General features: G+C 37.3%; 1 protein-coding gene across 1 annotated transcript in view; it reads right to left on the reverse strand.

Moving 5' to 3' along the window:
• The window catches only part of RNGTT (RNA guanylyltransferase and 5'-phosphatase), a 366,172-nt gene extending 340,158 nt beyond the window's left edge, over nt 1-26,014 (reverse strand). Inside the window, 6 exon segments of the mRNA XM_044004408.1 lie at nt 3,440-3,680; nt 6,869-6,944; nt 18,732-18,820; nt 18,931-19,034; nt 21,224-21,333; nt 25,679-26,014. Coding sequence (XP_043860343.1) covers nt 3,440-3,680; nt 6,869-6,944; nt 18,732-18,820; nt 18,931-19,034; nt 21,224-21,333; nt 25,679-25,742 — 684 coding nt within the window. The 5' untranslated portion in view covers nt 25,743-26,014.
• Between the last annotated feature and the right edge of the window lie 599 nt (nt 26,015-26,613).

Genomic DNA, 26,613 nt, shown 5'->3' on the forward strand with positions numbered 1-26,613 from the left:
GATAAGCAAGACCCTACAACAATTCAACAATATTCCCTAAGTTCAATAAACCTAGGAAAAGGTACTACCTCCCAATTCTGCAAGAATTACAAGGAAAATTGCAAGGCATTTTGCATAATTTAGGATGGAACCAAGAACTTACACTATATATAATAGTAAGTTCCAAATGGATACATTTTTTCCTTAATTATGGAATGGAAAGTAGAAAGAAATATCTTTCACAACTATAGCTACTGAAAAAAAAGTCTTAAGCAAGCATGGAATAAGAGAACTTCTAAAGGATAAAATGTTTTTTATTACATATAATTTAAATGCTGTATACAAACAAAAGCATTGCAGATACATAATATGATAAACTCTTGAGTAATGGAGAAATTTTTTTTCATCAAATATCTCTGATTTTCAAGATATGAAAAGAGAATTGAGCCAAACGATGTGAAGTTTAAAAAAAAACCCTGTAAATCATCAAAATCCACATGAAAAAATTATACAAACTACCCATACTAAAATAAAAGCAAATTTTTAAAACTCTGGATCTTCCCCGCAAATTCAGGAAGCTGGCAATGACAATACAAGACAGAAATAGTCAATGTCGAAGGAGTCATGGAAAAACAACCTCATTAACTGAGGTTAAATTAAATATTGATAGAGTTATGAAGTTATGCAGCCATTCTAGAAAAGAACAGAATTCTTTGAAAAAAGTCAGTAAACTACTCATTTCCTTTGACCTAGTAATACCTTTATCCTATACCCAAGAGGGTCAAAAACAAAGAAAAGCCCCACAAATACAGAAAATGTTCCTAGAAGCACTTTTTGTGGGAGCAAAAAACTGAAAGCACAGTAAGTACTCATCTATCAACAGGGGAATAAATTAACAAACTCTGGTATATTAATATGATGGAATATTATTGCACTGAGAGAATAATATAAGGAATTAGGAGAATTTAGACTTGTTTAAAATGAGACAAGGCAGGCAGATCAAGACAAGAATCCTCTACATCATAAAAATGAGCAAACATTGCTATAATTTGTGATCAAGTATACGATGATAATAAAAATTAGTATCATCTTTGGATTATAAACACAAATGTTTTCAAAAGGATGCCTTTTCCTCATTTTCAACAATGAAAATGAAAACTTGGTGCTCTGGATGATGAAAGATTTCTTTGAAGATATTAGTGGAAGCTAATAATACTTTCCTTGGGCACTATCCCCATCTCATGGACTTTTGGGATATTGCCATTAGAGATCATTTTTGAAAGAAATATAAATAAACTTAGGATCATAGAATTATAGACTTTAGCAGATATCTTAATATACTAAAGGCATTCTGTTTGGAAGAGGATTTTAAAATTCCTTTTCAAAAGCTAAAAGAGTAATTTACACCAATAGAAAACTGCAATAACAAATTTTTTTATAACATGTTATCTTCATTGCTTAAGTTATTTTTATGTTTACCACACTAGAGCTCTGTTATAATATTGTCATCAAGGGATATGAATAACATGAAATGTAGACTATCCATTTTATCATACTACAATTCCTCTTATAGGGAAAATATGACTTGACCAATCATATATGTAATTCCAAGGAAAGATAACCATATTAAAATAGAATTCTCTCATAATAAAATCACTATAACTCAAAACTATTTTAAATTCTCAATAGGCTTCTAGTTATAACTAAATTTAAAGTTAATGTTCTTAGAATACTGTTTCTAAAGACAACAGGCCATTTGGTATTATGGCTATAAAAACTATTTTTATCACATTACTAAGAAAGTTATCACAAACTGATCATCCACATATCTTCTCTACTAATTAATTTCATTATCATTTTAATATTTCTAATAACCCATCCTGACTATATAAATATAAGCAAGAAAACACACGCATATATATAGAAATATACAATATATACATACATATAAATAATATAATCAGAAATTATCCCATCTCAACAGCACTGAAATGTGACACTTCTTACTTTTTGTTTAGTGCTTTTTATTGGGAAGCTAATGTTTGAGTCCAGCAGGGAGAACTATTAAAGACAGGAAAAGACCACATAGTATTGCTAAATGTACAGGGTGAAAAAAATAAATAAACCACTATATTAATAAAGTCATCTACTAATTAAAACAATTATTTTTAACTATACAGATAAACAGGGGATTGTGGGATAGGAAATGAAGAGATTAAGCCTTCGGGATGGATGGGAAAACCTAAGGGAATATTAAGTAAAGATACCTTTCTAATAGGGATGACCTTAGACTCATTTTTGTTGTTGTTTAGTCATTTCAGTCATGTCTGTCTCTTTGTGACCCCATTTAGTCATTCCAGCTTATTTTACAGATGAGGAAATTGAGGCAAACAAGGTTAAGTAACTTGCCTGGGGTCACACAGCTAGTAAGTATCTGAGGCTGTATTTCAACTCAGGTCTTCCTGACTCCAGGCCCAGTGTTGTGTTCACTGAACAACCTAGCTGCCCTTAAATTTTATACTTATGTTGTTCAGTCATATCCCACCTCTTCATGACCTTTCCTTAAACCAAGCCTAGCACTCTATCCACTGAGGCACCTAGATGCCTTCAGTCTCATTACTGCCTTCTTAATATGATTCCCCTCAGGTGGTAGTTGCTGTTAATGCTAAAGGTTTGTAGATTATTAAGAAGAAACTACAAGAGGGAGTAGTAAAAGACCATCCACAGAAAATGAGAATATAAAGAAAGCACTGTTCACTTTTCTTCAGGGATCTAAATAATAACACCTTCAAGGAAGTGTTGCCTTAAAACCCAAACATTTTTCCTAGCCTATGAAAGACAAGAGAGTTGTAACAGATTAGACAGCTGGCCCTGGAGTCAAGAAGACCCGGATCATTTAAGCTTTAAGTGGGCCAGACAACCCTGTAAGACTTTAAGTTGTACAGCAGATATCAATATGCATTGGTGGAGGGAGACTTTCTTCATTAGGAGTTCTCTAGACTGAGGAAATCACAAGTACGGTACAAAAAAATTCAATTATGACTTTGCAGAAAAGTATTAGTGAAATTATGTTACATTATACCAGATATCTAAAAATTGTTTTCTAAACCAAAATCTTGAAGTCAAAATGAATTACCACTACTAAAATTCACTCCCATTACAAAAGATTTCTGAATAAGGTAAAAGGTTGAACAGGATGTGTTTTAAGGTCCTTTCCAAAGCTACCTACTTCCAGTAGGGGCAGTTTTCAATCATGAAACTTGTTTATCTAGCAATATTCTCTGAAATTCTATGAGCCAGAAAGAACTAGGCAAGAGAAAAATACAGTCTTACCTAAATAGTCTCCCTGAACTTACCTTAGTTTCAAAGAAATCTATTAATTTACTATTTTCTCAACTCCTTAGAAATTTGTAGGGAATAAAACGCAAAAAGTAACCAAAATATATCTGGAAAACATTACCAATTTTAAACGTTCTTTTCTCCTTTTGACAAAAGAAGTACTTGATCCAGGCTCTGACTCTTTCTTCCCATCCTCTTCCTCATCTTCCTCTTCTTCCTCCTCAAAACACCACTCTGGCAATAAAGGTGGAGGAGGCGCTTCTTCTACATCCCCATAACGTCGAAAAAGTTCTTTCAAATAATCACCCTTATAGATTCCTGGTGGTCTGGCTTGGGCAAACGTAGCAACTGCTGCTTCAATACTAAAGAAAAATATGAAGCCAAATTATTTCCGGGAAATGATTTCCTAAAATTTCTAGTATAGCAAAACATGGGAAGTGCAGAAGAAAAAAAAGCAGGATTAGTTATTTCTTCAAAATAACCTTTTATTGAATTAGAAATTATTTTAAAATTATCTCTATCTAGCAACACACTTTTATTAAATACCTAAGTACAAGGAATTGTTCTGAATTCCAGGTAGACAAAAATATGACATAAGCACTGCTCTAACAATAAATATACAAACAAAAATAATTCCAAGAAGGATAAATGAAAAAGAGAGATCCTGGAAAGGTCCCATAACAAATTTAAGAGAATAGAGACCATTTTAACCTGGTGGGTAATGTTTTTTTTAAATAGTACTTAAGGGCAGCTAGGTGGCACAGTGGATAAAGCACCAGCCCTGGATTCAGGAGGACCTGAGTTCAAATCTAGCCTCAGGCACTTGACACTTACTAGCTGTGTGACCCTGGGCAAGTCACTTAACCCTCATTGCCCTGCCCCCCCCCAAAAAAAATAGTACTTAATAGAGTCTCGATATCAGCACATTTACTCCTCTTTTACGGCAGGTACTCAGAGTTGACAAGGAAAATAAAAAGATTTCTCACTCTATGACTAAACTTGTCTAGGATTCAAAGCATTAAACACTCCAGTGAATGCTAACACATTAAAGGTTTCATATCAACTTGGCAGTTCTGAAAAACACTTAAAATCAGAAGGCTTGGGTTCAGATTCCAGTTACTAGCTATCTGACCCTGGAGAAGTCTCCTAGGTAACTCCTGAGCCTCCTCTTTCTAATCAATAACAATAAATAAAACTGCCTACTTCACAGGATCACTATGAAAAATATCATTCCATAAACTATAAAGCATTGTGGAAATGGGCTATTATGATCATTTTTTTTTATTGTAAACACCCTGCTCTCCTAGTCACTAATTTCAATGCTGTGATTTCTCTAAGGCTCATATGAACTGGTCAATGCTACCTCCTATACCCTGAGGTTCCACATGTTCTCCCACAATTCAGCAAACAGTTGAAGGGATCCTTGATTAAAGTATCCTGTAAGTTTTACCTCTCCTTCAATCCGAAGAAGGATATACCCTGAATGAAAAAGACATTTCCTCATCCTCTCTCAACAAACTTCTACATACATACACAAGTACTCCCTTCTCTCTCTACCTCTATCGCCATTCCTAAACAGATGTTTTTATGCCTTATCATTCCTCTCCAAGATGCTCCTTCACCTAATCCTCCCCAACTCTACTGGCCCACTATCATGGACCTAGAGCAGAAAGAAATCTGTTTCTTTTCACCTGGAGGAGGGAGTAGAGGGAAGTGATAGAAGGGACCTGTGGACAGGGACCTTTGCCTACTTCAATTGTGCCTAGAAGCAGCCCAATATACAACACTTGTTTGCAGAGGTAAATGACATGCTATGAATATATATATATGCAAAGAAAAGAGTAATACAGAATTGCTACACCTAGGTCTACAGCAATTGTTAGTCATCCAGCAAGAAGAGAACATAATGGCTAAGGAAAAACTATCTCTATATGTTATGTCTACTATCAAGATCATATCTTGATCTCTAAAGTGAAGGCCCCAAACTCTCCCACCTTCTCATCCTACTAGAAACCCATGAACAAATGATTATGTACACTGAACATTTCTAAGATGAAAAGTCATATATCAAAGAATTTATGTCTTCTCAGCAATACGATGGTCCAAAATAGTTCCAAAGGACTCATAATGAAAATGCTCCCCAAATCCAGAAAAAAAAGAACTGTTGAATCTGGATGGAGACTGAACCATACTATTTCTATTGTTTTTGTTGTTGTTTTTCTTTTTTGAGGTTTTTCCTTTTTGCTCTGATTCTTCTCTCATGACTAATGGAGAAAAATGTTTAATGTGATTATACATATATAACCTATATCAGATTATTTGCTGTCTTGGGGAGGGGGGAGGGAGAAACCAGAAATCTTATAAAAACAAATGTTGAGAAATATCTCTAAATATAACTGGGAAAGAATAAAATAAAATATTTATATGATTAAAAAAAGAATATCTGTACTTCCACTAAAGGCTTAAGAGGCAAGTAAATTCTCAAATTAGAAAAATTCATTTATGATGGAATTAAATTCTTCCAAGAATTACAATTAAGTGAGATTTTACTATACCAAGGTAACATACACACATTAGGTACTCTATAAATTTTTATTAAATAACTCCTGCCCTAGCATTCTACCCTCCATTCAGTTCTTAATGACTTCAATACAGAAGTAGCATGGTATTATGGAAAGTTCATTAAGTCTGCTTTCAAATTACAGATCTGCCACTTATAGTTGTGTGTCACTAGCAAGTTTTGAAACTCATTTTCTTCTATTAAATGGGCACACTACTACTTGTACTACCTAGCTAACAGGATGGTTGTGGGGGAAATACTTTATAAATCTAAAATACTATACAAATGTGAGTAGTCATTATTATTCCTATACTAAATGGCATCCATGAGGGAGTAATTAAAATCTTCTAAGATCAACTTAAAATTACAAAATATACTAAAGGAATCTGCCTCCACTGTTTTTATGAGAAGTTTAAAAAAAAAAGTTTAAGTAATAAGTATCCAATGAAGTATTCTGATTTCTCAAAATAGAGTGGTAATGATCTAGGTTCTTCGAAGATACACAAATTCGAGAGGAACTTCAAAGAGGAATTCAAGCTCTAATAATTTCTATCAAATTAGGTTTCAACTTACAGGTCTGGCGACAGTGTCTATCCTCTAAAGACAAGCCTAATTAAGTTCAGACAAGCTAATCACAAGAAGACTGACTACAAGATAATTATATTTTTTGGTCACAGCAATTTATAAAGATGATTCAAGTACAGATACATTATCTTCTGCACTACCCAAACTAATGAAATCAAGGATATTTTGAAGTACTAAAAGCAAGTGAAACACATAACATATCAGAAATATTAGCAATCAACTAAATTTTTAACTAATATGCAACATCACATATCCTAGAAACTGACATGCCTGAAACCAAAACAGTTTCATTCATTTTTACCAAGAATTGAAGATCTTGGCAAAATAAATATAAAAATACATTATCAAAAATTTCCTATCTCCATTATCAAACATCTCCTTCCCATTTAGAATGTGAAAACTTACCTCCAATCCATCTTCTCAACCAAGAAGGCACATATGAGGAAACCAGTTCTATTGAAACCATGAGTACAGTGAACACCTAGAAAACAAAAACAGTTCTGGTTTAAAAAAAATAAGCAAGTCAATTTAGATTCCAAATTTTCATTTAAAAATCTCAGCCCAGGGGGCAGCTAGGTAGGACAATGGATAAAGAACCAGCCCTGGATTCAGGAGAACCTGAGTTCAAATCCAGCCTCAGACACTTGACACTTACTGTGTGGCCTTGGGCAAGTCATTGCCCCACCCCCCAAAAAAATCTCAGCCCATAACAAACATGTGATACCTGATCCATTCTCATAACAATGACTTGTCATTTTTTCAATGTATCTTAGGATCATGATTTATGTCACTGGCATGAATAATTCAATTGAAATACTTACTAAGCATAAACATGTAGCTTGCACCTTATACAGCTTAAATTTCACATTAGTTCATATGCTACTCATCACATAAAAACCCTTATCAATAAAGGATCTCTAAGTACTGTGAGTAAAGACAAATTTTGTATATTAAATGGTCTATCCTTTAGGAAAAGAATTCAGTGCCTGGTGCACTGGCAATAGAGTAAGAGCTCTGACTTACTTTTTCAGTAACAATTCATAGAACCATTCATGGCCTCTCCCACTCCTAAAGACCAATAAGCACACTTTTATAGGATAGACATAAGAATATAATCTCAAGTTAGATTGTACCCTTGTTTCTTCTAAAAACTGTCTTGTTTCCTCTAAAAGTATAAGCAAAGTATTTCATGTAAATATCAAGTTCTGTTTAGTTTGTTTCCAGTTAATTGATGTATTATTCTATATTTTTCACTACCCTGTAGGGTAAGTGCTGATCTGCATTGGGAAAGGGAATTTCCACACCTAGTTCCCAATGCAAATTAAATTTGGGGGAAGGGGGAGGGGCAGGGAATGAGGAAGGTCTGCAAAGTATCTAATATAAAGTATCTCACAAGCTTTTAAGATAGTCACTTAAGGCATTATTAGCTTTCCTTTCCTCATCTGTAAAGTAGGGCTAAGAGAGGTTAAGTGATTTACCCACCTTCATTCAGCTGGTGAGTGGTGTAGATGGGGGGTGCGGTGGGGGGGAATTCAGATCCAAGTCTCTTAATACTCTTTCTACTATAACACTTACCTCTCAATTGGTGTGTAAATTTTACAATTACAAAAACTAACAAGTAAACAGTAAGGGTAGCTAGGTGACTAGATAGAGTGCCAGGCCTAGAGTTCCTGAATTCAAATCTAGCCTTAGGCACTTACTGTGTGACCCTGGCCAAGTCATTTACCCCATTTAACTCAGTTTCCTCATCTGCAAAATGAGCTGGAGAATGAAACAATTGTGGTTATCTTTGCCAAGAAAACCCCAAATGGGGTCATAAAGAATCAAACTTGACTGACTGAAATGACTGAATAACAAACAGTAAATGATGGTGTCAACATAGTAATCAGTGGGTTAGTAAATTCAAAAAACATTTATTAATGAGAATGCTAGGCTTACATTCTGCCACAAGCATACAATGTATACACAAAAAAAGGAGAGTAAAAGGAAAATGAAGGCAAATAAAATAAACAACAAAGAGAAGGGGATTATGGTAGATTTCAAAGAAGACATAGCAATTGGACAGAGCACAAGAACTCTGAAAAGCTGAGATGAGGATGTTGTCAATTCCAGGCAACCTGCATAGGAACACTGACCAATGTGGTAAACAGACAGTAGCACTGCTTGGTTGGATAAGGAATTCATGAAGGGGAATAATTAGAAAGTAACCTGGAAACACAGGTAGGAGATGGAGTATGCAGAACCTTAAATACAAAAAGAAGCATTTGGGAAGCAATAGGGAACCAGTGAGGGTTTTTGAGCAAGGGAGTGACATGGTCAAACCTATACCTTAGGAAAACTATATCAAGTAGCAGTAAAGATTAGAGAGGAGATAGAGTAGAAGTAGGGAGACAAAATAGGAGATTATTGCAGTACTTTAGGCAAGAGGTTAGAAAAGAATGAGCCATGGTAGAGGTTATGTCAGTTGGAAAAAGGTAAAAAAAATAATAGTGGGGACAGCTAGGTAGCACAGTGAATAAAGCACTGGCCTTGGATTCAGGATGACCTGAGTTCAAATCCAGCCTCAGACACTTGACACAACTAGCTGTGTGACCCTGGGCAAGTCACTTAACCCTCATTGCCCTATGAATGAATGAATGAATGAATGAATGAATGAATGAATGAATCAAGAAATAAAGAAATAAATAAAATAATAGTAAGAAATACTGTGGAATTAAAGTGTACAAGGTGTGGCAACCTACTGAATATAGAAGATTTCTTGTTTGTTCTTCATTCTCAAAGAGGACCAAAGAGGTGCTGTCATGACTTGCAGTGAATTGGATTTAAGTGAAGGAGGGCTGTGCAAGGTCACCAACCTCACTCTCTCCTCCAGAGTCATCTGGGTCCAGTGGCAAGATCTCAATCAGGACGACTGGAAATGGCCCCTGATGTTTAAGGCAACTGTGGTTAAGTGACCTTCCCAGGGTCACACAGTTAAGTTAGTAAGTGTCTGAGATCAGATTTGAACTTAGGTCTTCCCAAACTTCAGGATCAGTGCTCTATCTACTGTGCTACCTAGCTGCCAAAATAAAGATAGGGAAGAGGCAAAGATGACTTGGGTGTGGGTGACCAGGAGAATGCTGGTGTCCTTCACTGAAATGGGGTGTTAAGTGAGCAAAACCAGAACAATTTATAATAGAAAACAATGCCATAAAGATAAAGAACTTTGAGAGTTAACAATTCTGATATCAATACAATGAACAACCACGTATAAAGAGAATCATTGAATAAGTATACTACCCACCTCTCAACAGAGGGGATAGACTCAATGCAACAAATATTTTTGGAATATGGCAACTGTGAAAATTATGCTTGACTATGCATATTTGTTACAAAAGTTTTGTTTTCCTTTTCTTTTCATGGGGGAGGTGGGAAGAAAAAAATGCTTGTTTGTTAAAAAAAAAATCAATTTTTTTTTAAAGTACATCGGGAAGGGCAGAAAGAGGAAAAAATGGCCAACAGCAGACAGCTTTTCCAGTGGCCAGCCTTGTCCCATCCTGGACTAGCAACATTAAAAGTTTTGCTTCCCCACAGTGAGGTAGAAATCCAAGGTAGGAAAGCTTTGTCCAGAAATGTGTGTTATCCCTTTACCTAGCCAACTTCTAAGACCCCCTTATCAGTGATGTGTAACATGAATAGCACAGCAGCCCAGACATAGGGACACAATGTAGTACTCACTTGTACAAAGTCTTACATTAACTCTCTTAGTTGAAAGCATTATATAATAAGGCAGTACTATGAAGCAGAAGTGAAAGAATAGCAGCCTTAAATCTTTGGGGCTGAAAATCGGGAACATAGGGGTACTTAGATGCTTTCACGATCTCATGCTTTCTATTTTAAGTAAACTAGTTTGCTTTTACTCCAAAAAAATTTAAACACTCATCCATCATTTCAAGAAATACAAACACTAACCTACCTGATGAGGTAAAATTTTTTTGTAATTAAAAATATAATTCCCCAAGGTTGACCAAAAAAGGGGGGGGGAGGGGAATCATATGAATCCTGAGAGGTCTAACAGCTATTAGGTAGAAAAGCTACAAGAAAAAAAGAAGGGAGGAAGGAGGGAAGGGAGAGAGGGGAAAAGGGAAACAACCAAAGAAACAATGAAACAAGGCTTAATTTAGATAGAATTTTCTTGCTACTTCACTATTCACATGAATGAATTCTGAAGGAAAAAAGATTTAGTGAACCTAAATTTTTAAAAATATTTTCCCATTCAAATTAGAAAGCCATATCATATTTGTACCTATTTCTCAAATCCATCACCTAAGAATATATTCAATATATAATAATCTCTAAAAATACTAAGAGGTATCAGTAATGCTAAATTTCTGCTAACTCTTCCCCACCTTTATGGGCCAATCTATATTGTTTATGATACATTTTTTTAACCCTATCTGGATCAGCAACTTAATTCAATCCATAAAACTCCTAAAAGCAAAAGAGCTCTTATTATCCATCACCTCCTCACATGGTGCATATACCACATTCCTCCCTACCACCTACCCCAAAAAGTCTATAAATACAAAACAGATGCTTTTCTTCTAAGAAGAGGATACAAAACAAATGCTTTACTTTTATTTCAGGCTTGTAGCCCAATGTTTCAAAAAACTAGGTTTTTACCCCATCTGTTGTATCACTTATTTATTCATTCAACATTTATTTCATATCATTTAGGTAAAGCATGGCACTATGTCAAAATAAAGAGATCTTATGTGGGCAAATAGAAAAAAAATATTTAAGGAAGAGAAAAAAAAATAAAAGTCAAAGATCACCTCCTTAAGACTGGGGATTTTGCCATCTTGAATCAGATCATTTGTTCAATCCAATGACTACTGGTGAATGAAAGGTAAAAAAAAAAAAGCACAAACCCATCCCCCCAATGCCAGAAAACAACTAAAAGCCTGTTACAAAACATATTCAAGTTTTGACCTTATTTATATTTCATTTCATTCAATTCAAAACAAGGACAAGATATTGTTTCAAGTGCTAAAATGTATATGAATCGTAGAACACTTTATACTGAATGAATTTAATACTTTATACTGAAGTGAATGAATACTCACTGAAAAACTATAAGCCCCACTAAAAAAATGTATATTTGTAACTTCAATGAATTTTTGCAATATACAATTGCCAAAATTACTCTAGTTCATAGCTTTGCTAACACCAAATTATTTTTACAATGACATAGGCTTACACAGATTGAATTTGTCAGTAGGATTTGTCATCCACTATAGATAAGACATATTAGCAAAGTACTATGACTTTGATGAGCTGGTATTGAAACAATTAAGAAGTTCCTGAAATAATGTTACCCTTGGAGGAGATGCAGCTTGTCTAATTCGTAATCATTGTTGTTTCAACTGCTCCTAGAATTAGAGATATCTAAGCTTTTAGGAATGTCATTCCACTAACATGGAATGCATATTTTGCATGATTGTACATGTAAAACTTGTATCAGATTGTTTACCATATTAGGGAGGTAAGAGGGAGAAAAATTTGGAACTCAAAAATCTCATAAAAAATGAATGTTAAAAATTGTCTTTACATGTAATTGGAAAAAATAAAATACAATTTACATAAAAAATGAGGAATGACATTCCCCTACTCAGTAAACTCCAGTGGCTCCTTATCATTTCCAAGATCAAATATAAAATTCTCTGTCAATCAAAACCTTTCATAACCTAGTTTCCCCACACCACCTCCACTTTTCCAGTATTCTTATCCCTTACCCCCTACACATATTCTTTGATCTAGTGACACTAGCCCTGTTGCTGTTCCGTGAACAGGACACTCCATTCTGCTAATTCTGGGTATTTTCTCTGGCTGCCTCCCATGCCTGGAATGTTATCCCTCCTCATCTCTACCTTCTGACTTCCCTAGACTCCTTCAAGTCTCAAATAAAGTCCCATCTTCTACAAGAATTCCTTCCCAACCCCTCTTATTCCTAGTACCTTCCCTCTCTCAATTATTTCCTATTTATTCTATAAATAGCTTATTAATACATGTTTGTTGTCTCTGATTATCGTGAGCTCATGAAAAACAGGGACTGCCCCTTGCCTCTTTTTGCACCCACAGTGCTTGGCACATAGTAAGCACTTAATAAATGCTTACTGACTAACTAGAGCTCAACCAAAAATATAGGAATAACAGGTTCCTATGTAGAGATAGATTATACTAAACAAGGGATCATTAGAGCCTTGTAAATCTAATCCAAAGAGCTCTAAACTGAAAAGGATAGGAGAATGAATACCAACCGAAATAACAAAAATAAAGTGACAACATGCAATGAATAGTAGACACACCCAGAAGTTCGTAATAGTAAAAAAAAAATCCAAGAAATGAGTCAGAAATAAAATTCAAGGCCTCAAATATTTATAAACAAATGGAAAGAGAATGGGTAACACAAGGAAGCAATTTACCTTCACAAATATTACTGAGTCAAAGTTGGATGAGACTGATTACTGAAATATGGCTGGGGTGGGGTGGGGGGGGCAGAATTGGTGTTAAGATGACATACTCATGTGAGAAAACCCAGGTACCAGAGGAGAAAAGCATGATAGAATGCATTTGGCTGAAGATTAGCAAAAGCACAAATGGAAACAAAACTGCCATCTTATCCTCAAAAAACTATTTACCACCTAAAAAAGAAAAGAGAGAGATTAGAAGTTTGGGAAAGAGACTAAAATTCAATCAGAAAGGCATACCAAAGCATTTCATAATAGTGAACTTCAATTATCTGACCACCCACTACAGTCCTTTCCCTCAAAAAGTAGAAATGATAATTCTTGATTTCTCTTAATCATTTCATCCTTCAGAAGACAGAGGAAACAACAGGGTCTATTACAAATCTAATTCTCAACAAGGAAAAACTTACTTCTAGGGGATAATTATGGCAAATTCAACTTACAATTTGTAACCAAGAAGAGGAAAACCAAGCATAGATTAATGTATACCACAGATTTGGAGGATGGTAAATTTCAAAGTCCAGAGAAAACTTCCAAAAGGGAAATTAGCTCAAAATAAATAAGAAAACCGTCAAATAAGAAATTCTGGAGACACAAAAAGAAATCTCTACTATGGGGTGGGGAGGTAGTTATCTACTGCAAGGAGAAAGAAATGGGTTAGGTGTCTAAAAGAAGCTAACAATAACTAACTTGGATGGGGGGGAGGGGCACTGAGGGTTAAGTGACTTGCCCAGGGTCACACAGTTAGTAAGTATCAAGTATCTGAGGCCAGATTTGAACTCAGGTTCTCCTGATTTCCAGGGCCGATGTTTTGTCCACTGTGCCACCTAGCTGCCCCCATTAACTTGGATTTTTTTAAAAATATATTTAATAGCATGACATATTAACAGGCCTTTGGGTCAAAACAAACCGGAAACATACTGATTGTATGACCATAGACGAATCCCTTACCATCTCAGTGACACAGGCAATTTTCTAACTATTGGTTGTAGAATTTTCACATCTACAATGATAGAGGAAGTTTCCTAACCAGGAGCTCCCTGTACAGAAAAATATCACAGACCCAACCTCCCTCCACCACCACCCTGCCCCACTTCCCAAAAAAATACAGTAGGCAAAACAAGATCAGGTAATTAACAGTGAATATAAAAACCACAGCATGATTCTATTAGAATGGTATTTGGAATGTGAAAGCTCAGAATAAGCTGAAGCTATTGAGGAAAGTTAAGGATAATAAAATGAGTTTATTTTAGATATACTAGAGATATACTATTTTTTTCCTTTTTTTTCCTGTGTAGGACAATGATCTTTGCACTGGAAAACAGAAAACAAAAATTACTTATATAGGAACTTGATACCCAAGATAAGTGAAGAAAGTAAGCAAACACCTGGCCTAGATGAATTTTATCCTTGGGTACTCAAAGACCTCAGGTAAAGATTCTTAACCTTTTTTGTGTCATGGATCTCTCTGGCACATAAAATAAATAGGATTACAAAGGAAATCAATTATACTGAAATACAGTTAAAAAAATATTCATTAAAAAAAAACAGACTCCAGATTAAGAATGCCTGAAGTAGCAGAAATAAATATAAGGTATTATCAATGATATTTGAAGGATACAGAGAATGGGAGAAATTCCCAAGGATCAAACAAGGGCAAATTTTGTCAATTTTCAAAAAAGGAAAAGGAACAGAATGAATAGTATATCAGTGATCTTAACTTCAATTTCTGACAAATGTTAAAGAGTATAGTGCACTGTGAACACTTAGATAAGAAAGTGATGATCACAAAGAGCCAGTCTGCCTTCATCAAGAACAGATTGTTTCAGATTAAACTGAGTTCCTTCTTCAACAATTACAAAAGTGGTAGATTATGGGAATATTACTATGTTCCCCCTAAATGCAGTTTACCTAGATTTTTTTAATTTTTATTTAATTTTTAAATTATGTAATAATACAAGCATCTCCATAACACAGTATAATAAAAAAGATGATTGCATATAAAAACACAAATCAATTATGCACAAATTGCTATTCATTTTAAATATATAAGTTATCATGTAAATTTCTTTATTTTCCCTTTTTTTCTTCCCTACTCTTCTCCCCACCCTAGAGATGGCTACCATTTGTCACAAATATGTATATATATGTAAAATCATTCTATACATACTTTTACTTATCAGTTCTTTATCTAGATGCAGATAATGTCTTGCTTCATATGTCCTTTGTAGTTAATTTGGGTATTTATAATAGTCTAAATGATTTTGTCCCTTCAAGTTGTTTTTAAAACAATACTGCTGTTACTATATACAACATTCTCTTGGTTCTGCTCATTTTGTCTTCATTATTTCCTGCAAGTCTATCCATGTTTTTCTAAGATCATCAAACTATCCAGATTTTAGCAAAACATTTGATAAAGTCTCTAATGCTTTTAATGTGATGGAGAAGTGAAAGTAAAAATTAGAAAATTAGATAAATTTGGGATTGGGGTGGATAAGCCCAAAGAGTAGTCAATAATGGTTCCATGTAAACTTAAAAGGAGACATGGAGAAAAGTGCTGTAAAGATCTTTGTTTGCCCTATGCTACTTAAGATTTTTATCAATGATTAGATGAATGAGTAAATGAGCGTGTATTAAGTAACAGTTATGTGCAAAACACAGTAATAAGTTCTCAGGGTACAAACAGGAAAGCAGAGACAGCCCCTTCCCACAATGAGCTCACTTTCTAATAGAAGAGATTATAAATATGACGTTTCAGAATCAAATCAGATAATAAAATCTTTAGGGTGCAACAGGAAAGCAGATGATAGTGAGTATTCCGTCATGTCATTTACACTGATAAAATCATGTCCCTTTCTGATGTTGAACTACTTGACATTAATAGGGTAGAGGGAGCTTCCTCACCAGGTGCTCCCTAAAAAGAAAAAAATCATGGGTCCAACAAAAAACAAAATTACAGTAGACAGAAGCAAGGTCATGTAAGGAAAAGTATTCAGAAGTCGAGGCCTATGGTGAAAAGAACTTTCTTTTCTAATTTTTCAAAAACTTGTGGCTGGGGGCGGCTAGGTGGCACAGTGGATAAAGCACCGGCCCTGGATTCAGGAGGACCTGAGTTCAAATCCGGCCTCAGACACTTGACACTTGCTAGCTGTGTGACCCTGGGCAAGTCACTTAACCCCCATTGCCCCACAAAAACAAAACAAAACAAAAACTTGTGGCTTCTGAAAAAACAATTGCCAAGTCACATGTCCACAGAGGCTCCTTTCAGGAATGAGGATTGCAGAGGCTGAACTTGAAGCAGGACTATTGGTTTGGAGAGTACTGTCACTCCCAAAGCTCTTGGACTTACATGCCTATTTGTGGCAATTGGCCATAACTGGTGTTGGAGGTAACAAGGCAGGTTGGTCCTTTCTCTCCACTGATTACTTGGCTGCAGGGACCTGGCTGGAAACTGGGCCTAGGGTCTGAGAGGTACTTCTATTCCCAAGATTCTTGGATTTAAGGACCTGCACTATTTCAATCAGAGATAGTTTGCAGAAGTGGTAGATGAGGTGGTGGCTTGTCTGGCATATGCTTCCTCCAGTCTGTCCCTTATAGTTGCTTGCTTAACTTTTTCAATGTATCATGCACAGAAATGGAATGCTTACCTAACTTGCTGATGACTCAAAGCAGAGAGAAATAACTGACTCAGTACATGAAAGAATCTTGCATTCAAAAAGGACACTTGGGCTAGCACATTAGGCCAAACTGAATAAGGTAAAACTACAGATAAGTGTAAAGTCTTGCATGTGGGTTCAAAAAAATCAACCTACTAATGATATATGGGAGAGGTGTGGCTAGATAATAGCTTGTCTAAAAAAAGAGATGGAAATTTTAGTGGTTCTGCAAGCTCAGCATAAGTCAGTGTGACTGCCTAGGACTAAGAAGTGCCAGTACCACTGGTTAACCCACATTTGGAATACTCTTCTCAGTTCTGAGTACCACATTCTAGGAAGGATATTGGTAAGTCTGACCTTAAGAAAAGGGTTTGACTCAATTTCATGACATGTAATGATCACTTAAAGGAACTGAAGATACTTATTCTGAAGAAGACTTAAGGGAACATGACAGTTATCCTGAAGTATCTGAAGGGCTGTCACACAGAAAAGGGAGTAGATTTGTTGATTTTTTCACAACGGGGAAAACCAATAGTGAATTCTACCTCACCCCAGACCTTCAAGCCAAGGATGCCTCATCATTTGTTGGTTATGTTGTACAAATATGATTGTAAAACTGAATATGATTGTAAAACAGTACTGAGTCCTAAAAATGCCAATACTTATTTAATTTGTTATAACTTGTTATTTTCACCAAACACTTGAATTCATGCTCAAATGGCCATGTATACAGAGACTGGACAATTCTCAGCTAAAAGAAACTAATTTTTTGTCAAATGCTAATCATTTCTGACAAAGTTAAAAAGCTACACTGGTAAAACCTCATTAAAAACTTTACAGTAAGAGTAGCGGGGCAGCTAGGTGGTGCAGTGGATAAAGCACCGGCCCTGGATTCAGGAGGACCTGAGTTCAAATCCGGCCTCAGACACTTGACATCTACTAGCTGTGTGACCCTGGGCAAGTCACTTAACCCTCATTGCCCTACCCAAAAAAAAAAATTTATATTAATTTTGGGGCAGCTAGGTGGCGCAGTGGATAGAGCACCGGCCCTGGAGTCAGGAGGACCTGAGTTCAAATCCGGCCTCAGACACTTGACATCTACTAGCTGTGTGACCCTGGGCAAGTCACTTAACCCTCATTGCCCTACCCAAAAAAAAAAAATTTATACTAATTTTGGGGCAGCTAGGTGGCGCAGTGGATAGAGCACCGGCCCTGGAGTCAGGAGGACCTGAGTTCAAATCCGGCCTCAGACACTTAACACTTACTAGCTGTGTGACCCCGGGCAAGTCACTTAACCCCAATTGCCTCACTAAAAAAAAAAAGTAGCTAGGCCTAAAATAATAAGCACTAAGCCTAAAACACTAACTGAAGAAAGCTTAAGAGTAACAAATGAATGCTCTTACATAAAGTTTTTTTTGTTTTGTTTTTTGTGGGGCAATGAGGGTTAAGTGACTTGCCGAGGGTCACACAGCTAGTAAGCGTCAAGTGTCTGAGGTCGGATTTGAACTCAGGTCCTCCTGAATCCAGGGCCGGTGCTTTATCCACTGCACCACCTAGCTGCCCCCTACATAAAGTATTCTTAAAGTGATCTAGGTAGATTTTTTTTTAAGGCAGATCTCATACCATTATTACCCTGAAGAACTCGATAAAGAGCCCCTCCAGCCAAATCATATAGTCAACAAACTCCCTTGTATAAAAAGACAAATGAAGAGAGAAACAGTATCGCATAATACAAGATTGTTGTTGTTCTTTTTTGCCCTTCATTCTTCAAGAGAACCATGACAGATATCATGACTTTTAATGAATTGGATTTACGTGAGGAAGAGCTGTGCAAAGTCACCAGCCTCACTCTCTCCTTCAGAGCCATCTGGGTCCAGAGGTAAGATCTAGATCAGGACAACTGGAGATAGCTCCAGATGTTTGAGGCAATTGGCATTAAGTGACTTGGCCAGGGCCACACAGCTATAAGTGTCAAGTGTCTGAGGCTGGATTTGAACTCGGGTCCTCCTGACTCCAGGGCCAGTGCTCTATCCACTGAGCCACCTAGTTGCCCCAATGCAAAATTACATAACAGAAAAGAATAAACAAGTTTTTCAATTATACCTATAAGTTCAGGAGGATTCTTCTCATTAAAACGTTCACATAGACGGATGAATGTATCTGTATTTTCAGCTGTAGGGCATTCCCCATGGCTAGTAACACAAAAGGAAAAAAGTTTTAAAAAAAGGAAAAGATTAAAAGATTCATTACAACCTGTTCAATTCCAGGGGATTGGGGGATGGATACATTAACATTAACCTACCCTTTACACTGAAGCTTTATATACTTGATCCCTTCTTTTTCAATGTCATTTCTGTCATAAAATCTTGTAGTATTTGTCAAGTCCACCAAAAGTCCCATTTTAACCTAAAAAAATAAAAAAGAAATTAGGACAAGTCATTAAACAATGGCTTTTCATTTGTTCCAAGATTTGGAGCTACCTATATGTCTGTAAGAGGCAGGTAGGTGGCTCAATGGATAGAGTGCTGGATGTAGAGTCAGGAAGACCCAAGTTTATATCAAGGCTGAGACAATTACTAGCTGTATAACCCTAGGCAAGTCACTTAAACCTATTTGTCTTAATCCATTGGGAGAAGGGAATGGTAAACCACTCTAGTATCTTTACCAAGAAAAGCCCATGGACAGAATTGGCATGCTATGGTCCATAGGGTCATGAAGAGTCAGACACAACTGAACATAACTGTTTTTAGTTATGCCTATAACTGAAAACACAACTTCTGGCTCATCTTATACCTAGAAAAAAATTACAGGCTCACACTGTGATTGCACTCATAGAAAAAAAAATTATTCACAAGTATCTGAGGAGGAGAAGGGTAAGGACAGAAGCAGAAAGCATAGACAGACACAGTATAAACAACAACTAGCTAATTAGCTGACTAATTATATTTAGGATCGAAAAAGAATAATACCCCCAATTTTTATGTATTTATCACTTATCCTGACATTTAAATGAGCCTATAAGGGTAGAATTAATAATACCACCAGTATCTGGCTGTTAAGAGCAGTCTGTCACTCACTAACATACAAAAAATGTGAATATTTTCCTTCTCCAGTAAATTACTCTGTACTTTCTAGAACTATAATAAATCCTTATATAATCCCTCAGTTAATATTCTTAGGAAAACAGGAATGACTATAAAAATGTTTAACAGAAACTAAGGGGCAAAATTAAAAACTACTTTATGGTGGTAGACATGATAAAACTGGACATTAACATGAAAATCTACCATACTTTATTGCCATAATATATTCTTTTTTTTTTAATGAGGCAATTGGGGTTAAGTGACTTGCCCAGGGTCATACAACTAGTAAGTGTCAAGTGTCTGAGGCGGGAGCTTTATCCACTGCGCCACCTAGCTGCCCCGCCACAATATATTCTAATAATTTGTTACAATATTCTCGAAAACATATGTCAGGCATCATTCTTAGCTAAATTATCTCAAGTTACCTGGATTAAAATTTTCTGCTGCTTCTTTTTTTATTTTTGTGGGGCAATGAGGATTAAGTGACTTGCCCAGGGTCACACAGCTAGTAAGTGTCAAGTGTCTGAGGCCATATTTGAACTCAGGTCCTCCTAAATCCAGGGTCGGTGCTTTATCTACTGCACCACCTAGCTGCCCTTTCTTTCTTCTTCTTATAATCATTTTGCATATAAAATGCATTTAAAAAATAAATTCACTTAACAATAATAATACATTTAATAAATATCTGTAAAGTTAAATTTAAGACTTGTTATCCCTTTCATACAATGATCAATAGGAGTAATGATAGTAGAATAGCTACAATGTATCCAGTCTATTAAGGCTGGCAAAATGCCTTACATGTGATCTCATTTTACCACAACCTTATCAGGTAAGTGCTATTATTCTATTTTCCAGATGAAGAAACTAAGGCTAGAGAGGTTAAGTGACTTGCTCAGGGCCACACAGCTAATCTAAGGCAGAATTCAAAACTCTCGTCTTCTTGACTCCAAGTCTAATATTTTATCTACTATTCCACATAGCTGCCTTAGAACCTGGGCCCAAAAAGCAACACAAAGGACCTAAGTATAGCTAGATAAGAGCTGCAAACATTCCAAGTGGACAATTTCATATCACATAGACTGATGAGGTACACAATTTTAAAATACCTTAAGTGTAAATTAAATCTAGTCACTTAAAGAAGATAAGCAGAGTGCAACAGGTGTGAGAAAGCTGGCCTTAATACCAAGATGAACTGGGTTCTAATCCTGCCTGGGCCATGTGAAGCAGGGTAAGTCACTTAACCTTTCAGTGGCCCAGGCAAATAAGACTAAAAGTTGCAGAGAAGGCCCTCACTAATATCAGGAAAGGGAGTTTCCTTCCCCAGCAGTTCCCCATACAAGTAAAACCTTAGGTTCAGCCTCTACCCTAACTAAGGATATTAAAGTTATTTCAAAATTAGTGTACCTAAAAAATTGTATCTAATAAAGCTTCATTCCATTCTTAAAACTAATGCAAAGAATAAAGAAGGGCTACAAACTGTTACCTGTATTTATATCAGAAATTTTCTTTTACCTTTAGGCTCTTGAGATAGTTAGAGAGCATACTGGGATGGAAACGATTCTCTTCAGCAACTTGACTATCATATCTTGGTCCCAACATAGTCTTCAGAGGTAAGAACTTTCCTAAACAAAGTAAAATAGGTGATGCTGCTTAGTAAATACTTATTAACTGAATGTTAAAAAAAAATTAGCTTAGTAGTCTTCAAATGTCTTCTAAAACAACAGTGTCAAACACTGCAACGTGTTGTTCATAACACTTCCAATGCAGCTGAACCAAATTAAAATGTGACTGGAAAATACTTTAACAAAATAAATAAAAATACCACAGAATTTGGAACTATGCCCAAAGGGCTATAAAACTGTGCATACCATTTGACCCAGCAATACCACTATTAGGTCTATATCCCAAAGAGATCATAAAAAAGGAAAAATGACCCACATGTACAAAAATATTTATAGCTGCTCCTTTTGTGGTGGCAAAGAATTGGAAACTGAGGGAATGTCCATCAACTAGGGAATGTCTTGAACAAACTGAGGTTATATGAATATAATGGAATATTATTGTGCTGTAAGAAATGATGACCAGGCAGATTTCAGAAAAACCTGGACTTACACTGAGTGAAGTGAGCAAAACCAAGAGAACACCGTACACAGTAACAGCAACATTGTGTGACAGACTTAGCTCTTCTCAGCAATACAATGATTCCAAGACAATTCCAAAAGACTCATGATGGAAAATGCTCTCCACATCCAGAAAAAGAACTCTGGAGTCTGAATGCAGATCAAAGCATACTATTTTCACTTTTGTTGTTGTTTGTTTCTTCTTTCTCATGGTTTTTCCAGTTTGTTCTGATTCTGCTCACACAACATGACTAACATAGAAATGTTTAACATGACTGTAATGTATAACCTATATCAGATTACTTGCTTGCTTCAGGAGGGGGGGAAGAGAGGGAGGGAGGAAAACTTGGAACTCAAAATCTTACAAAAATGAATGTTGAAAAGTATCTTTACATGTAATTGGAAAAAATTAAAATAAAATACTACTAAAAATAAAATAAAAATACAAGAAAACATTAATAATGTTAATATGTGGTTTTCTAAGTCAATATCCTTTCTTCAGGAATGCTTAAGTTTATTGACCCCATTTTTATTTAAGTTTGATGTCACTATTCTAAAAGATTAAAGGAAAAGGCACTCATGAAGCACTCTAGATAATGCTTCTTTAATAATAATAATAACTGAAGTCTATAAAGTGATCAAGTTTTATAATGATCAAGAGAAAATATGAGAATATGAACTTCTCTCCATTACAGAAGAGGGAAACTATGAGTGTGGAATATTTCGTGTGCCATCAGACATGGTTGATGTGTTGGTTAGTTTTGCTGAACAGCTTTAATTCCGATGTATCACCACTCTTTTCTTATGAGAAAGTCATTGTTACAAAGAATGGTTCACTTAAAGGAGAGAAGACAAGGATTTACTCAGAGATGAATCTGATACCAAAATCAAAAGAAATCTGTAAAAGGGTTTCTTTTTAAATAAAGAAGTGAAATAAAAGATGCCATCTTAGAATTTTTTTTAATCTATAAATTAGCATTAAAATAAGATCACATTTGTAAAGTGCTTAGCACAGTGCCTGGCACTATATAAACTCATTCTCTTTCCTTCCTTTGTGTCCCCAGGACTTCACACAGTGCCTGGCACATAGATGATACTTAATAAATGCTCACTGATTTTACTTCTCAATGCTCAAATACTAAGTACAGAACACTTCCTCCCTCCAACCTTTCCAGTCCATTCAATCAACAAACTTTCATTAGGTACCCTCTACTTCAAGACATCATGCTAAGCCTTGGGGATGCAAAGACAATAAGTGAAACAGTATCTACCCTTTTATATTCTACTTACATGCTACTAGGAAGATAGAACATGTATGCAAGTAGGTAAATACAGAGTATATAGCAGTTTGTACTACCCATAGATACAATGCATAAACAAGAAAGGAAATACAAGGTTTATATTTGTTTTGTTGGGGGGGGGGGGGGGAGTTGAGGCAATTGAGGTTAAGTGACTTGCCCAGGGTCACACAGCTAGTAAGTATCAAGTGTCTGAGTCTGGATTTGAACTCAGGTCCTCCTGACTCCAGGCCAGTGCTCTATCCACTGCACCACATAGTTGCCCCATACAAGGTTTATATTAACTAATACAAAGTAATTACAAAGAAAAAAGTACTAATGGAGGTAGGGGGTCAGAAAAAGACTAATGAAGCACATCTAGGCTGAGCTATAAAGGCAGCCAGGGATTCTAAAAAAATGAGGAGGGAGTGCTTTCTAAACAATAGATTTATGGTCCCACAAACAGCCAGAAGATGTAATGTTGCATACCGAGAATGGCTAGCTAATAGGCCTATTTGAATGAAATGGAGAGAATGAAAAATAGTAAAAAATACTAATAATACTGAAATGATAGGTAGAAGCCAGTGCCAAGCTGTGACTTTTATATTTTATCCTTAAAGAAATAGGGAGCCATTAAATTTTCTGAGTGTGACATAGTAAAATAGGAATGTCAATTTGACAGTTGTGTGGAGGATGGATAGAATAAGTAAGAGAGGAGAGGCACATAGATCAGTTACCTTACTAGTTCAAGTGAGAGGTGATGACAGTGTCAAGGCTCTAAGACGCAACATGATTAGAAAGAAGAGAATAGATATGAGATGCTGGGAAGTTAGACAAGATTTAGCAACTGAATAGAAAGAGTCTGAGGGAGGGGGATGAGTTAAGTATTACTCCAAGGTTGTGAACCTGAGTGACTAGAAACATAAAGCAATTTAGAGAAAGGATGGGTTTGGGGGAAAACAGAATAAGCAAAAGAACTAGTTAACTGGAGAATCTTTACAGGAAATATATTTAAGAAATCTATATTAAGGGGCAGCTAGGTGGCGCAGTCGATAGAGCACCGGCCCTGGAGTCAGGAGTACCTGAGTTCAAATCCAGCCTCAGACACTTAACACTTACTAACTGTGTGACCCTGGGCAAGTCACTTAACCCCAACTGCCTCACTAAAAAAAAAAAGAAAGAAACAAAAATCTATATTAAGAAAATTGATACAAATACATAAAAATCAAGAGCAATTCCTCAAGAGATAAGTGGCCGAAGGATATACATAGGCAGTTTTGAAAAGAAATGCAATCTACCAGCAATGTAAGAATGTTCCAAACAACAAATAAGTGCAAATTAAAATAACAACTGTTTCACCCTTCAGGTAGTCAAAGATAAAAGATGAAAATGCTCAATTTCAGAGAAGCTGTGGTGAACCATTCGTGGAACAGTAAGTTGGTCCAACCATTCTGGAAAACAATTTGAAATAACACTTTTAAAAGAATCAGTAAACTGAACAGATCCTTTAAACCAGTGCCACCACTTAACATTAACCCTAACACTGAACCCAAGAAGGTCAAAGACAAGGAAAGATCTCTTACACACAATTTTTATGGCAGTACTTTTTTAGAAGCAAAGAATAGGAAATAAAATACGTGTTCGTGGTTATAGTTGAGCAAGCGTGGTATATGAACCAAATGGAGCATTTACTGTGCCCTAAGAAATTATTAAGATGAAGGATTCAGAAAAACCTGGCAAGATTTGTTTGTATGGACTGATGCAGAGCAAATTAGCCAGAATTACACACTATGATCACAACAATATAATGTAAAACAACACAAAAGACTCTCTAACCTAATACAGTGACCCCAGATGACTTCAAAGAACCGGTGATGCAGCATGTGCCTCCCATCTCTCAGGACTGAGGTGGCAAACTAGGTACAGAATGAAGCTTACATTTTCATTCATACGTGACTATGTGTTGATGCGTTCTGCCTGACTGTACTTTGCAAAGGGATGGTTCTAGGGAGAGGGAATGGGAGGAATGGGGAGGTGGGAGGGGGTTGGGGGGAGAGTGTTAGGGAAATGACTGTGGTGTTATGTATAAAATGCTAGACTACGGACTCAGAAGACCTGGGTTCAAATCCCACTTCTGGAATTAGATATGGGACCCTCCAAGAAAGAGCAGTGGTACGAAAAGCCAGAAAGAAGAGATATACAAGGATGGGGGTGACAGAGGCACACTGTCACAAGCTCCAAAAGACTTAGGGACGTCCCGTTTAGCATTTGAGAACCCCTTAAGCGGCTTCAAGGCTTCAGAAAAGCGGCGGGATGGGAAGCCAACTTGCAAAAACCTGTCTAGTTCAAAGAATAAAACCCAGTACAGCACCGGCACAAATCACCCGCATAACCTGGCCCGGGCACTCAGAGACAATCCAAGCACTCGGACCGCCCCCCATTCCCCGGCTGACACCGCCCGGAAACCTCCCCGGGCCGAGGGGCTCAAGAAGCCCGATGCCGGCTCCCAGCCCGAACAAGGACCCTCCCCGGCCGCCCGCGCCCCGCGCCAGGCGCTGCACGTTCGTTACCTGCCACGGGCTGGCCTCGGCGCGGGCAGTGCAGCCACCGCGGCGGGATCTTGTTGTGTGACATGACTCCGGACGCGGCGTCGGGGCGGCCGGGGCCGCTGCGACCCCCAGGCCCGGAGCTGCTCCCCCGCAGGACCCTCCGCCCTGAACAGCCTCTCCGCTCCGCCCGCGAGAGGGGAGGGGAGCAGGTCTCAAACCCTGCCCGCCGCCGCTACCGCTGCCGCTGCCGAGAGGGTCGCTGCTCCGAGGGCTGCCGCCGCCAACGCGCTGCCTCCTCAGCTCAACGTCCAGCAGCTTCCCGGCGCCACTTTCATTCAGACAGTACTCCACAACAGCCGGCGCAACCACAATGCACCGCAACTTCCGCCGGCCCCCGCCCCCTCCCCTCTATCCCCTTCCGGCCCGCAGGCTTTCCTTTCCGAGGTCAGAGAGGAAAGCCACACTTTAGTGGGGAAGGAACAGTTAAAGAGAGGGATGGGGTGAGCGTGGGGGCGGGGAGAAGTGAGCGTGGGGGACAGGCCCGGAGCTCCTCGGGGCGGGGCTTCATTTCAGAAGGTTCTAACTCCTCGTACTCCGACTCCGACCACTTCCCGCGCTGGCTCTCCTTCCTTCCCCACTCGCTGCCCTATTCCCTCCATCTTCCTACTCTCCCTCCTCCCCATCTCGTTCCCCCCTTTCCCTCCTTCCACCCCCTTCCTTCCTTGCCCCAGCTCCGTGAGCTGGCCCGCCTTGTGCATCAGGCCTGGCACCTGGGCTGTTTCAAAACAGACAAAATGGGGGAAGCCCTAGGTGCTGAACTCATTCAGTAAGCATTTGTTAAGCGCCCACTATGGGCCAGACCCTGTCTGTAAAGGGGAGGGGGTTGGGGAGGGGCACAAAGACAAACCTGCCTTCCTGGACCTTTAAGAATACTCTTAGAAGGTAAACTTGCTAAG

The sequence above is a fragment of the Dromiciops gliroides genome, chromosome 4, assembly GCF_019393635.1.
Source record: "Dromiciops gliroides isolate mDroGli1 chromosome 4, mDroGli1.pri, whole genome shotgun sequence".
In the NCBI taxonomy this organism is placed as follows: domain Eukaryota; kingdom Metazoa; phylum Chordata; class Mammalia; order Microbiotheria; family Microbiotheriidae; genus Dromiciops; species Dromiciops gliroides.